We start from the raw sequence: 12,149 nt of genomic DNA, 5'->3' as shown, positions 1-12,149 counted from the left end.
AGTGGAACTTAGGCTTAAAGGACAGGGTCCTGGTTCATGGGGGTCTAGATGGGGAAGTAATCCAATATAGGAGGGTGGCCTGGGAAAGAATAGAGGGGTCAAGTAGAAAGGTGATCATCAGAGGTGATTTCATTGGAGCATTTATGGGAGATGGAAAGGTAGTGCCTGGGATACACAGGAAGTCGGAGTGCTTGGAGAGCAAGAGTGTGAAACCTAGATGTGGGGAGAGAGAAACCTGATGAAGGAGGGACCACCAGGACAAGACTCCTTGTGGAGGAGGAAGCCAGAACTCTGCTTCCCCTCTATCGGGAAATATGGCAATGAAGGAACCACAGAGCACTAGAGTTGGACAGGGAGGCACAGAGGCCAGGAAGCTCCCAGGGCTTTCCAGAGAGCACAGCAGCAAAGAGGAAGGTTTGAAGGCCCAGCATCCAACTCATCCTGTGTCAGACACTGATGCTCACACCACCCACTTCACACCCTGGAGACTGGTGATCCCACCATACAGCCCTACCATTTCAACCCTGGAACCCAGTATCTGGGGAAATGACATTCCTCTGTCCTTCTGCCCACTCAGAGCCCTGTCGGATCCCCCAAGATCCAATGGGAGAGTGTGTGCACAGGAGTGACCATCTCTCAACACTGCTCCCAATTCAAAACCAGAGAAAGGGCCTGACATACATTTCCCTACTTCTAATCGAGTGGGTCAGCCAATGGTAGAACATCAGGAAAGAAGTGCCAATGCCAATGTGGTCTGAGAGTGAGATGCAAAGGGTCAAGCACCTCAGAAAGCTCGCCCACCCTGAACCTCCCCCCACCCCGCTCACTTAGAGGCAGGCGAAGACAAAGGCACAGCTCCTCATCCCACAAACTTGAGATGTGGAAAGGAGCCTCAGGAGACAGTGGATTAGTGTACAACGTTTATTAACGCTCATAATTGGTCATCTCTCATTCTGCTACTGCGCCTCAATTAACCTTTTGAAAATGAGAGCCAAGCCCATACCACAGAGGGCATCCTGGCACCATGCATAATCAGAGTCCACCTATCCCCCACCAGGCTGACCACTGGCCTGCCAGAAATGAGAGGAAAGGGTGCGTTCTGGTTCGATTTTACCATGTGATCTCCAAAATAGACCATATACACCACATAACAAAGGTACAATGAAGTGACATCATTTCTGGGGAGGAGCACAACCAATGAGACTGGTTAAACACAGGGTCTCAGTCACCTGAGGGCACAAACTTGCGGGCCTCCCTCTGACCAGAAGGACACGCAGAGTACTGTCACCAAGAGCACTTGTTCCCTGGCACCTGCCAGGGATCAGCACAAGGAATTAGAGGGGAGGAAAAGAGAGAAGGAAGAAGAAAGAAGGAAGGAGGAAGGAGAGGAGGGAGGAGGGAGAGACAGAGGGAGGAAGGAGGGAGAGGAGGGAACAGGGAGAGGCAGAGGAAGGTCCGTGCCCGCCTGGCTCACTATCTCTTGGGCCTGTCAATGTCATCTATGGCTGCCAGGAGCTTCTGCCGTGCCTTCTTGTTGATGTGCGAGCCCAGGCAGACATTCACCAGGTTGGTCAGCTGCTTGGAGGAGTACTCCTGGCCAGACAGAGAGGACAGAGGTGTCAGATGGCAGGGTTCAGACGTTTTAGGCAAGGCTTGGGGCTTTCAGAGCCTACCTGGTCCACACCAAGGACCTTCTCAGACTATGATGTCGTTTGTTCAGTCACTGAGGGCTGATTTGGGAACAGACCACTTTGGCCAGGTCTGTCCCCATGGGATCTGAGAGCTAGGCTACCACACAAAGGGAGCTGTCACCATCCAGAGGCAAGGGAGGGGTGAGGTGACCAGAACCCCGCTTCTTTCCCTCTCCCCCATGAAGGAATCACCTGGAAATCTCCAGTAGACACACTGGCTGTGCTCCAAAATGAACCAGAATGAAGAGACATCTCCCTCTGTAGGGCAGCAAACACCCTGGGCCTGAGCTCACCCCCTGGATCTTCACTTCCCTGGGGGTCCTCCCTAAACAGGAAGGATTCTTGGAAACCATACTTTGGGCAGAGTGAGTCATGACAAACTAATCCAATCTTTCTAGGGAACAATTTGGAACTCTGCCCAAAGGGCAACCAAATTGTCCTCCCCTCTGATCCAAGAATCCCATTACAAGATCTGCATCCCAAGGAGACCACAAAAAAACAGAGAAAAATATTTCTAGAGCTCTTTTTGTGCTGGCAAAGAATTGGAAACTGAGGAAAATTTCAGAAAAACCTGGAAAGATTTACACAAACTAATGCTGAGTGAGGTGAGGAGAACCAGGGGACCATTGTATCCAGTATCAGCAACACTGGGGGATAATCAACTGGGAAGGATCCAGCTCTTCTCAGGAATATGATGAGCTGAGACAAGTATGAAGGACTCACGAAGAAAAAGGCTATTTATTCCTAGCCAGAGAGAGAACCAATGGCCTCTGAAGGCAGATCAAAGCATAGTTTTTCAATTACTTTATTCTTTCTCATGGTGATTTTTTTCCTCTTGATCTGTTTCTTCTTCCACAACTGAGACTAATAAGGAAATATGTTTTACATGATAGCACATGGATGAACTATATCAAGCTGCTACCACTCTCAGAAGAGGGGAAAGGAGGGGAGAGACAGAGGAAGAAAAACCTTGAAAAATGAATACTAAAATTTTCCAGACCCGTAATGGGGGAGGGAATAAAATACTATTAAAAAAAAAAAAGAATGAGCTATGATCTTGCAGAACATAACATAATTCTCCTATTAGTGATCTTGGAGATACACAGAAAAGGGGAGGTGCCCCCAAGGTATGTGTGTGTGGGGGGGGTTAATCTCCAGGCCCCCTTGAGCTCTCTCCCAGTATTCTGGGTGTAAGGAAAGAGGTCCTCAGCACTGGTGGCCAAAGGCTCCTGGATCTTTAGAGGGAGACTACCTCCACAATTTGAGAAAATTCAAAATTGGCCATTCTACAACTAGCTCACCATAAGGAAAAATTCAGAAACAGGAATCAATTAAGTTTGGTTGTGGCTCTAACCTATTAGAGTTCCCCCAACCCTCACAAAGAAGCACAAAAAATACACCTGACTTGGGACTAATGCAGAAACCCCCAGACTCGGGCATAGCTACTGACTAGCTGTGTGGCCTGGGACAGTCATTTCACCACTGCCCACATCAGTTTCTTCTTCTGTGAAATAGGGGTAAAAAGAGTACCAGGCCTTCAGGACCAGCGCTCATGAGGAGCAGGTGAGAGTTGGGCAGAGCCCCAGAGAACTAGGTGATTAGGCCAGTCAGTTCCATCATCATTCCAGAGGACTGATGAAGGTCAAGGCTTGCCAATGAAGGACTGGTCTTAGACTCAACTAAACCTTCCATCTTCCTGGGGACCCAGGCCAGGTTATCTTAACATTGGCCCAAATCAGCCCAAACCCCTTCTGGGAGGCTGCACACTCTAGGGCCAACGGCCAGGCCTACCTTGGCCAACATCTCAGCCCAAGTTCCTGGAGTGCCAACCCCCCAACTCTGAGGCCAGAGAAGCAGCTCCACCATGGCAGAGCACCCCAGAGGCTCTCCCTTGACTCATGACCCTCTGGTAATGGCCTGAGGCTGATTTCTTGTCTTGACCCTTCTGGTCCACCTTCCTTCCTATCCTCCCACCCCCACAAGTCCTGCCCACTTACCCCCATCCCAACCCTGCCTCCCTGCCCGATGGTCCTGCCATCCTGCCTCACCCGGTGCTCCTTGATCCATCGCTCCATATCATTCTCCGTCAGATAATAGGCTTTGATGTAGGTCTCCACAAATTCCTTGTCTGGGATGGGCCTGATGTCTGTCAGCTTCTCAAGTTTCATGAGAAACTGCTGGAAGTCCAACTGCATCAAGGCCCGACCCTCGTTGCTACACTTCTTCACATTGGCGTACCTGGAAACAGAACAGACAGGGAGTGACAGATTTCAATGGAAGAAGGGGACTAGGAGAAGCAGAGGTAGAAAACGGGGGGTGGGGGGGAGGAAGGGGCACCATCTGCCGGAGTTGGCAGTGACCCCTACAGGATCCTGGGAGCAGCCCCCCATGAGCGGGGGAAAGAGGATCTTTAAGTTGAAAGAAAAGAGCTTTCAGTAGTCCAAGAGTACCAAAAGGTCAAAGCTCTCCAGTCTGGGGCTCCTTCATTTCCCCAGGGGCCTATGATCCCAGTGCAGGCCCTCACTCCGCCAGAGTGTATTGCAGCCCCCAGGGTCTCTCCTTGCATGGAAAGAACACAAGAAATAGGAGGGTGGTGCCATTGTCCTACATGACTGGCCCCAATTGCATGGAGGTCTCTAAGATGAGACGCAATCCCAGCAGTTGGACCAAAACAAATTCTCTTAAAAAACAACCAAACCTAATAGACTGAAACATTCCCAAGGTCTAAAGCTTCCCAACCTCCCAGTGCATCAAAACTTTGGGGATGCCCTGTCTCAAAGGAAGCCATGCACAGAACCTGGGCCCCTCACTGCACACTTCACAGACAGGAAGCCAGGCTCCAGAGGCCAAGAGACACATTCAAGTTTATACATCCAAGGTGAGTGACAAAGGTAAAATTTGAATTCAGTCCCCAGGTCTCCAAAGCCAGAACTTCCCAGTGGGAGAGACAAAGAGGAGCTTTGGGGCCCCAGCACCCCCTTCAGTCAGTCTGCTCCTCCCTCCCCCTGGGATGACCCAGGATGGACAGAAGGGGCTTCATCAGGCCCCACTCCACTCACCCCTCCACAATCGTCCGGTTGGCCAGGCGTATGCAGTGTTCCCAGAGAATATTGGACACAGGCAAGGGGATTCGGACCCTCCTCGATACCTCGGTCAGTCTCCTGTTAAACTGCTCAAACTCCTAAGAAGACAAAAAAAAGGTCCACAATGGAACCCCACGAGGGTGGAGAGTCCGGGCCAGCCATGGCAGAGGCCATTGGGGCACAAGGCCAGGACTCACGCCTGTCTCTTCCTGCAGCCTGCAGTGGTACCAGACAGTCTGGCAGAGCCCACCCAGGCCTTTAGCAAGAAAAGAACTTCCAACTCATTCTAATCCAGTTCAGGTCCTGAAATAGCTGAGCCATTCTCGGCATGCTACCCCATCTTTCCAGTCAGTCTAGGAGGACAACAAGCTGGTCTAACTGAACCAGAGAGAAGCAAAGGCGCCCTTTTTTCTGTCCCAAGGACCAAGGACAAAGAGCTCTGGGGTCATCTCTGGACGACCACCAGACAGAACCTCAGGGCTCCTTCACTGGCCAGAAAGGAAGGAGGCCCTCCAGGGCTCCCTCCTTGTCCTTCTTTCTACCCCTATGGGTGAGAAGCTACTGCCGGAGTCCCTTCCTGCTGGCCACTGATCCTACAGACACTGAGTTCAGGACAAGGAACCTTTAGAGCCAAGAGCAGCCCAAAGGGCAGTGACACAAGTCCAGCCAGATCCCGGTGACTGATGCCCACATGAGGGTGGGAAGGAGAAAGAAAGGAGGGAGGGGAGGAATGGACAAAGGGAGACCTAAGTCTTGAGGCCTAGAGACCCAAGAGCAGAGCAGCTCTTCTCCCTAGGATCCCTGTTTACCCCCGTGCCAAACACCCAAGGGCAAATCATGGGTCCCTGACAAGGGGAGGATGGTCAGCTTCTCTGCCAGCCATAGTCATCACTCAGGAGAGCCCCTCCAAGGAAGGCAGGTTTTTCTCCCCACCCCTGCTATTCATCTGGCCCACAATCACTGAGCTTCATTTCTTCTCCCTCCTAGATCACCCCCTGGAGCCCATCTCCCAATGTGGACCCCCCCCAGCATAAGTCCCCCACCCACCGTGGGCTCCCCACCCTGAGCACTCACCTTCAGCAAAGTATCCACGTAGACGTTGTGCTGGGACATAATCTCCTTGACATCCCACTTAACACTGGCCATCATAAGTAGCATCTGCTCGTAGTCAATCGCCTTTCCCGCCACAATCCAGTAGATGGGTTTGCGCAGCTCACTGGCAGTCGAGACCGTCTGAAACCAGGCACCAGAAATGAGAAGGGCTCGGCCACCTCCCAGACCCAGGGAGATCAAGGCCTGAGAAGATGTTATACCAGGCCCAAGGCACCATCAGGGAGTAGTGAATGCTCTCCCATCATCCACTCCACAAGGGTCGAACCCTGTCCTCTAGGGCTACAAGCAAACCCCCAGGACCCCCTGAGTTGCCTGAGTCCCTTCCTAAGACAAGGGGTGGAGGTCACACCTCCCCCTGCCACGAGCCTCTCACCTGAGAATAAAACTGCTGCAGGAAGGGCTTCTTCACTGCCGGCATCACAGCATCCAGGTGGGGCTGCAGGAACTCAAACTGCTCAGCAAGGAAGACCCTGGGAAGGATGGGGAGGGAGATAAGGTGAGGCAGGGAGGAGGAGGAGAGGAAGAGAGGGGACAGGAAGGGGAGGAGAAAAGGGGAGAAGGGGGGGGGGGAAGGAGAGAGAAAAGAGGAAGGATAGAGAGAAGGGAGAAAAGGAGGAGGGGAGGGAGAGGGAGGAGGACACCAGAGAAAGAACAAAAGAGGGAGGAAGAACAGTCTCTAAATAGACAACCAAGTGGACACATTTCAAGGCCAGCACTGAAGGCCCATCTTCCCTTTCCAGATTCCGCAGGCCTGGGTCAGGGCTGTCTCTGTACCTGACATGTTTCCTCCCTCCAGACCTTTATGCTGGCTGTTCCCCACCCCCGGGATGCTCTCCCTCCCTGTGCCCTGTCTCAGAGTCCAGCACAGACCTCTTCTGGCCATACCCAGTTGTGAGTACCCTCAGGTAGACTTCAAAGGTTGCTTGAAAAGCTGAAGTAAAAATAGGCCTGGCTGTTGTGATTGAGTTTCCAGCATGCCTGTAGTCTCAGGCCAGGCTCTTCCAGCTGACCCCAGCTCCAAGTTAACCCAAGGACTTACAAGGACTCTGTGGCAACCACTCTCTCTGCCAATCCATATAGTGTGTCCCCAGATGTCAGAACCACCAGGTGACTGAGGTGTGGACTCGGCACCTTCTCCTTCCTCTCCTCACCAGCTGTGAGCGAGCCTGTGGGGTCTATGCAAACCTCCTGAAAGAAGAAAGGCCCACAGTCAAGGTCGAGCCCCCCCACCCAAGACCCTACATCAGCATCATCTTCCTCAGTACTGTGGCTGCCGTGCAGGACAAAGGGCCCAGACTTCCTGTACCACAGAGATGGAGGAGGGGGGCACACTGAAGTCCATGAGAAAGGAAATGTGAGAAGGTCCTGGTAAGTGGGAGTGGGCTTTGAAGTGGAGGCAGCCTGAAGACAGAAGAATGCCAGAGGCCCAGGAGAAGAGGGAAGGCCACATTCTGGGCCGGCATGAATGACTAGGTGTTAAGATGAGAGGCAGAGAAGGAGCATGTCTGGGCCGAGCAGTGGCAAAACCAGATGGGAAAAGCCTAAGGTGGAGAGCCCTGCAAGGCATCTGCTGCCCTGCACCAAGCAGGAAAGGTGAGGAGCAAGGAGAGAGAAGGATGTCCAAAGTCTGGAATGGTTTCATTGGAAACTAAATTTGGATTGAATAACACCACACCAACCTGGTCTACCTGTTACCTTAAACACACAATTGTGACAACAATAAAAACTTCCTTGGAGACTTCCAAGTTAGTTCCCCTGCCCCCTGGGCCCACCCTGCCCCAAGCCGTGCCCAAGAGGAGGACAAGGCAGCTGCCCACAGATGCTTGGGATCCAGAACATGAGATGGTGAGTGACTGCAGGCTCCTCAAGGAACCACAAGCCTGGCCTATTGCCCAGAACTGGCCTGGACTCTCCTCATCTCCCCTAATGCCATGCCCAGTATCTGATCTATAATCAGTAGGGCCAAAATTTGAAATCAGGTCCTCTGAATCTATGTTAGACCCAATGCAACCAGCACCTACTCCTTCCAAACATCCACAGATGAAGGAATCAGACAAGAGATTAAGCTTTTGGATTTTTTTTTGGGGGGGGGAAGATTTGCAAGGCAATGGGGTTAAGTGGCTTGCCCAAGGTCACACAGTCGGGCAATTATTAAGTGTCTGAGGCCAGATTTGAACTCAGGTACTCCCGACTCCAAGGCTGGTGCTCTATCCACTGGGCCTCCTAGCCACCCCAAGAGATTCAGCTTTTAACGAAATCTCCAAAAAAGGAGAAAAGGAGAACATGGAAGTATACCAACAGAGGATGATATACTATTTGACAAGAATTGATGGGAAGACTGGAAAGCAAACTGGCAGAAGGGATCTTGCCTCTGGCTAACAAAAAAAGAGAAGTCAAGGCCACAAGCATCTATTAATCACCTAATATGTCATACAAAGTCCTGGGAATGCAAAGAAATACAGAAGATAATCTCTGTCCTTGAGGAACTCTCCCTCTAGAGGTAGAGAGAAGTTATGCAAACATCTATGGAAAAACTAGCTACATGTGGGCCACAGAATTGGAGAGTCTCAGAGAGAAGACACCCCAACTGAGAGGGGAGATGACTTTAGCTCGGACTTGAAGGAAGTTCAGGAAGACAGGAGGTGGTGAGGAGGAGGTAGACCATTCCAGAAAGTCAGGGAATATGCTAAGAGCTAGACATTGGAAGATGTTATACAAGAATAAGCCAAGAAATCAGTGTCATTGAGGAAAAGAGTGTGTATCAGGGAGGAAGGTAGAAGGAGACCAGAGAAGTAGGAGGAGGCTAGATGTTAGAAGGCTTTGAATGGCAAACACTTCAGTTTGTATTTGGCCTTGGAGTTGATTGAATAAGGAAGTCTATAACAGGGTCAAACCTGAATTTTAGGAAAATTATTCTGGTGGTAGAATGGAAAATGGAGAAGGGGGAAGAGAGTCTAGGCAGGAACCCCCCCCCAGCAGCTGTTACACTAATCCAGTTATGATGTGATCAGGGCCCGCCCCAGGGGAATGGCAAGATCCGGACAGGTGAAATTATTAATCGTAGATGCTGCAGAGGTGAGATCAGCAAGAAATGCCCCAGAGAAGGAACCAGTAAGAGAGGCTCTAGAGCGAGAACTGGAATGGACCACAGAAATCAGCAAGAGATGCTCTAGAGCTGGAATTGACCGAAGAAGAGTTGAAAGTGACCAGAGACGGCAGAGCTGAAACTGACCAGAGATGCCAGAGCTGAAAGTGACCAGAGACGGCAGAGCTGAAACTGACCAGAGATGCCAGAGCTGAAACTGACCAGAGACTGCAGAGCTGAAACTGACCAGAGACTGCAGAGCTGAAACTGACCAGAGATGCCAGAGCTGAAAGTGACCAGAGACGGCAGAGCTGAAACTGACCAGAGATGCCAGAGCTGAAAGTGACCAGAGACGGCAGAGCTGAAACTGACCAGAGATGCCAGAGCTGAAAGTGACCAGTGATGCCAGAGCTGAAAGTGACCAGAGAGGCCAGAGCTGAAACTGACCAGAGACTGCAGAGCTGAAACTGACCAGAGACTGCAGAGCTGAAACTGACCAGAGATGCCAGAGCTGAAAGTGACCAGAGACGGCAGAGCTGAAACTGACCAGAGATGCCAGAGCTGAAAGTGACCAGAGATGCCAGAGCTGAAAGTGACCAGTGATGCCAGAGCTGAAAGTGACCAGAGAGGCCAGAGCTGAAACTGACCAGAGAGGCCAGAGCTGAAACTGACCAGAGACTGCAGAGCTGAAACTGACCAGAGAGGCCAGAGCTGAAAGTGACCAGTGATGCCAGAGCTGAAAGTGACCAGAGAGGCCAGAGCTGAAACTGACCAGAGACTGCAGAGCTGAAACTGACCAGAGAGGCCAGAGCTGAAAGTGACCAGAGATGCCAGAGCTGAAAGTGACCAGTGATGCCAGAGCTGAAAGTGACCAGAGAGGCCAGAGCTGAAACTGACCAGTGATGCCAGAGCTGAAAGTGACCAGAGAGGCCAGAGCTGAAAGTGACCAGTGATGCCAGAGCTGAAAGTGACCAGAGAGGCCAGAGCTGAATGGACCAGAAGTGGTGCAGGGGTGAAACTGACAGGCCTTGCAGGAGCTTGACTGCATCTTAAACACACACATCTTGGAGAAGTGAGAAGGAGGTCAGGAGAGAGGTCAGCAGAGAGGTCAGCGCTGCATAAATGAGTACAAGGGAATTGAGATCACCAGGAGAAACCCAATAGAGCACAAGTGGATCCAGATTAAAACTGAATAGGATATTTAACAAAATAAATTAAAATGTGGGGGCAGCTGGGTGGTGCAGTGGATAAAGCACTGGTCCTGGAGTCAGGAGGATCTGAGTTCAAATCCTGACTCAGACACTTAATAATTACTTAGATGTGTGACAATGGGAAAGTCACTTAACCCCATTACCTTAAATAAGTAAAAAAAGAAGAAATGATGAAGAGGATGGCTTCAGAAAGTCCTGGGAAGATCTGGATGAAGTGATATTGAGAGAAATGGCAGACAAATAGATTTGAAAGGCTTGGTGATTTGACCAACACAATTTCAGAGGTCTCAGGACAGTCCAATTGATAAGGGCCCAGGGCTGGGGGTATTTTCTTTCCAGAAATAACAATAGTATAAAAGCAGAAGTGTGACATTTGATGTGTGACATTCAATCAAAAAAAGCCTTGCAGTCCCACTGCCGTTGAACTCACTAGACAAGATCGACAACTGGAGGCCTCTCTACAAAAATTTCCCTCAAGTGTGTGAAGTCCTGGGAAGGAGTGCGCAGAACCAGGGTGGAGATAAGAAGGGAGAGGCAGGAATCCATTGGTTCTCCACTAGTCGGGCACCATGCAGAAAGGGAGGTGACCCAGGGGCCCTGGGGGAGGGAATTGGGTGTGCACAGCTTATTCACTGGGCAGTGGTCCAGGGAGTGATGCCAAGGATGGACACACAAAGGCTGGCTTAGAACTCAGCCAACTACATGCAAAACCAGGGGACCTGGGGGAGGTGCTGAGAAGAGAAGGGGGGTTGGGGGGAGCCAGGACAGGCAGCAAGGATCTTAAACACGGAGCTCACTTTGTTCGGAGGTAGAGATGCCCTCAAAGGACCCAACACACTCTGAGTTCCTCCCTTTTATAAGACCCTTCAGAAAGTGACCAGAAAACACAGCCTTGCCTGAGACTGCAGAACGGCTCCCAATAGTGCTATGGTGACCTTCAAGGTCCTCCCTGCCCTGGCCCCAAGGGCCTTCTTCAGAACTAGGTCTGACTGCTCAGACAGAAAGGGAAACCAAGGTAGGTCTGGGAGGGGCATTTCCAGCTTCTCAGCCCCCATCACGATCTCCTCTGAGGGAGGCACCAGCCAACCCCATCTCAACTCCAATCCACATGAACCAAGGCAGTCAGGCAGGCAAGGTGCGGCATGACATGTGGGCTGGCGGACCATCCAAGAGGTATCCCAGTCCACATGAGGAGGACAGTGTGGCCCAGTTAGAGCCCAAAGCTCAGTCCCCTGAGACCTTGTCACTGTGGGCCTTGGTTCCCCTAGCTGTAAAAAGGGCTACCCGTTTACCTGTCCTGACCTGAACGTTCCATTTGAGAAAGACCCCAAAGGACAGCTCAGGTGTGGCTGGGAGACTCAAGGCTGAGAATGTGAGACTCTCCAGGCCAACACAAGGGGTGTGTTTAGAAAGTCTGTCAAGGTGACTGCCCTCCACCCCACCCCTCCCCCAGCTCAGGCCAGGGAGCAGACGCTGCCTTGTGCAGCCCCTTACCAGATCAATCAAACTTTCCTGGATCCGGTTCAGTGTTGTTCGCAGGCGGCTGCTGCTGAGGCCCAGGCCTGTGGACTCCAGCTGCAACAAACAGTGGGCCACGCTGGATACACATGCACAGACATGTGCACACCCTCACTTCCCTGGGACTACAGACTCCCCAGGATGGCCCCCCAGAGGCCTGAAGGCAAGGGACACCACCAAACGGGTTCTATGCCTCTGTCCTGCAGGGGCCTGGAGCTGACCAGGAGAATGGGGGTGGGAGAAGAAAGGGTACCACCATCACAGACACACAGACACACACAGGCATACATACACAGGCACACACACACACACACACACACACACACACACACACCCGTGGGGCCCAGACTGCATCACAGGAAAGAAGTGATACAGCACAGGGGCATTCTCCCAACCTCCCTTATAAGGGTCCCCAGACTCCCATTCACCGGGGAGGCCCTGGAGTATG

The 12,149-nt window shown here is 51.6% G+C and overlaps 1 protein-coding gene across 4 annotated transcripts in view; it reads right to left on the bottom strand.

The window, feature by feature from the left end:
* Positions 1-887: 887 nt before the first annotated feature.
* Positions 888-12,149, bottom strand: part of VPS50 (VPS50 subunit of EARP/GARPII complex) — a 53,211-nt gene continuing 41,949 nt past the window's right edge. For 3 of the 4 annotated variants that reach the window (XM_074199364.1, XM_074199367.1, XM_074199366.1), the window contains 7 exons: positions 11,678-11,758; positions 6,927-7,075; positions 6,261-6,357; positions 5,849-6,007; positions 4,751-4,872; positions 3,740-3,929; positions 888-1,593 (listed from right to left, as the gene is read on the bottom strand). In XM_074199364.1, the coding sequence (XP_074055465.1) occupies positions 1,474-1,593; positions 3,740-3,929; positions 4,751-4,872; positions 5,849-6,007; positions 6,261-6,357; positions 6,927-7,075; positions 11,678-11,758 (918 nt within the window). In that variant the 3' untranslated portion in view covers positions 888-1,473. The remainder of the gene's footprint in view (positions 1,594-3,739; positions 3,930-4,750; positions 4,873-5,848; positions 6,008-6,260; positions 6,358-6,926; positions 7,076-11,677; positions 11,759-12,149) is intronic. The other variant, XM_074199365.1, reaches the window with a different exon arrangement.

Source organism: Macrotis lagotis, chromosome 8 (assembly GCF_037893015.1).
Source record: "Macrotis lagotis isolate mMagLag1 chromosome 8, bilby.v1.9.chrom.fasta, whole genome shotgun sequence".
NCBI classification, from domain to species: domain Eukaryota; kingdom Metazoa; phylum Chordata; class Mammalia; order Peramelemorphia; family Peramelidae; genus Macrotis; species Macrotis lagotis.
The sequence above is the reverse complement of the archived record's forward strand: the minus strand, read 5'-3'. Positions and strand labels throughout refer to the sequence as shown.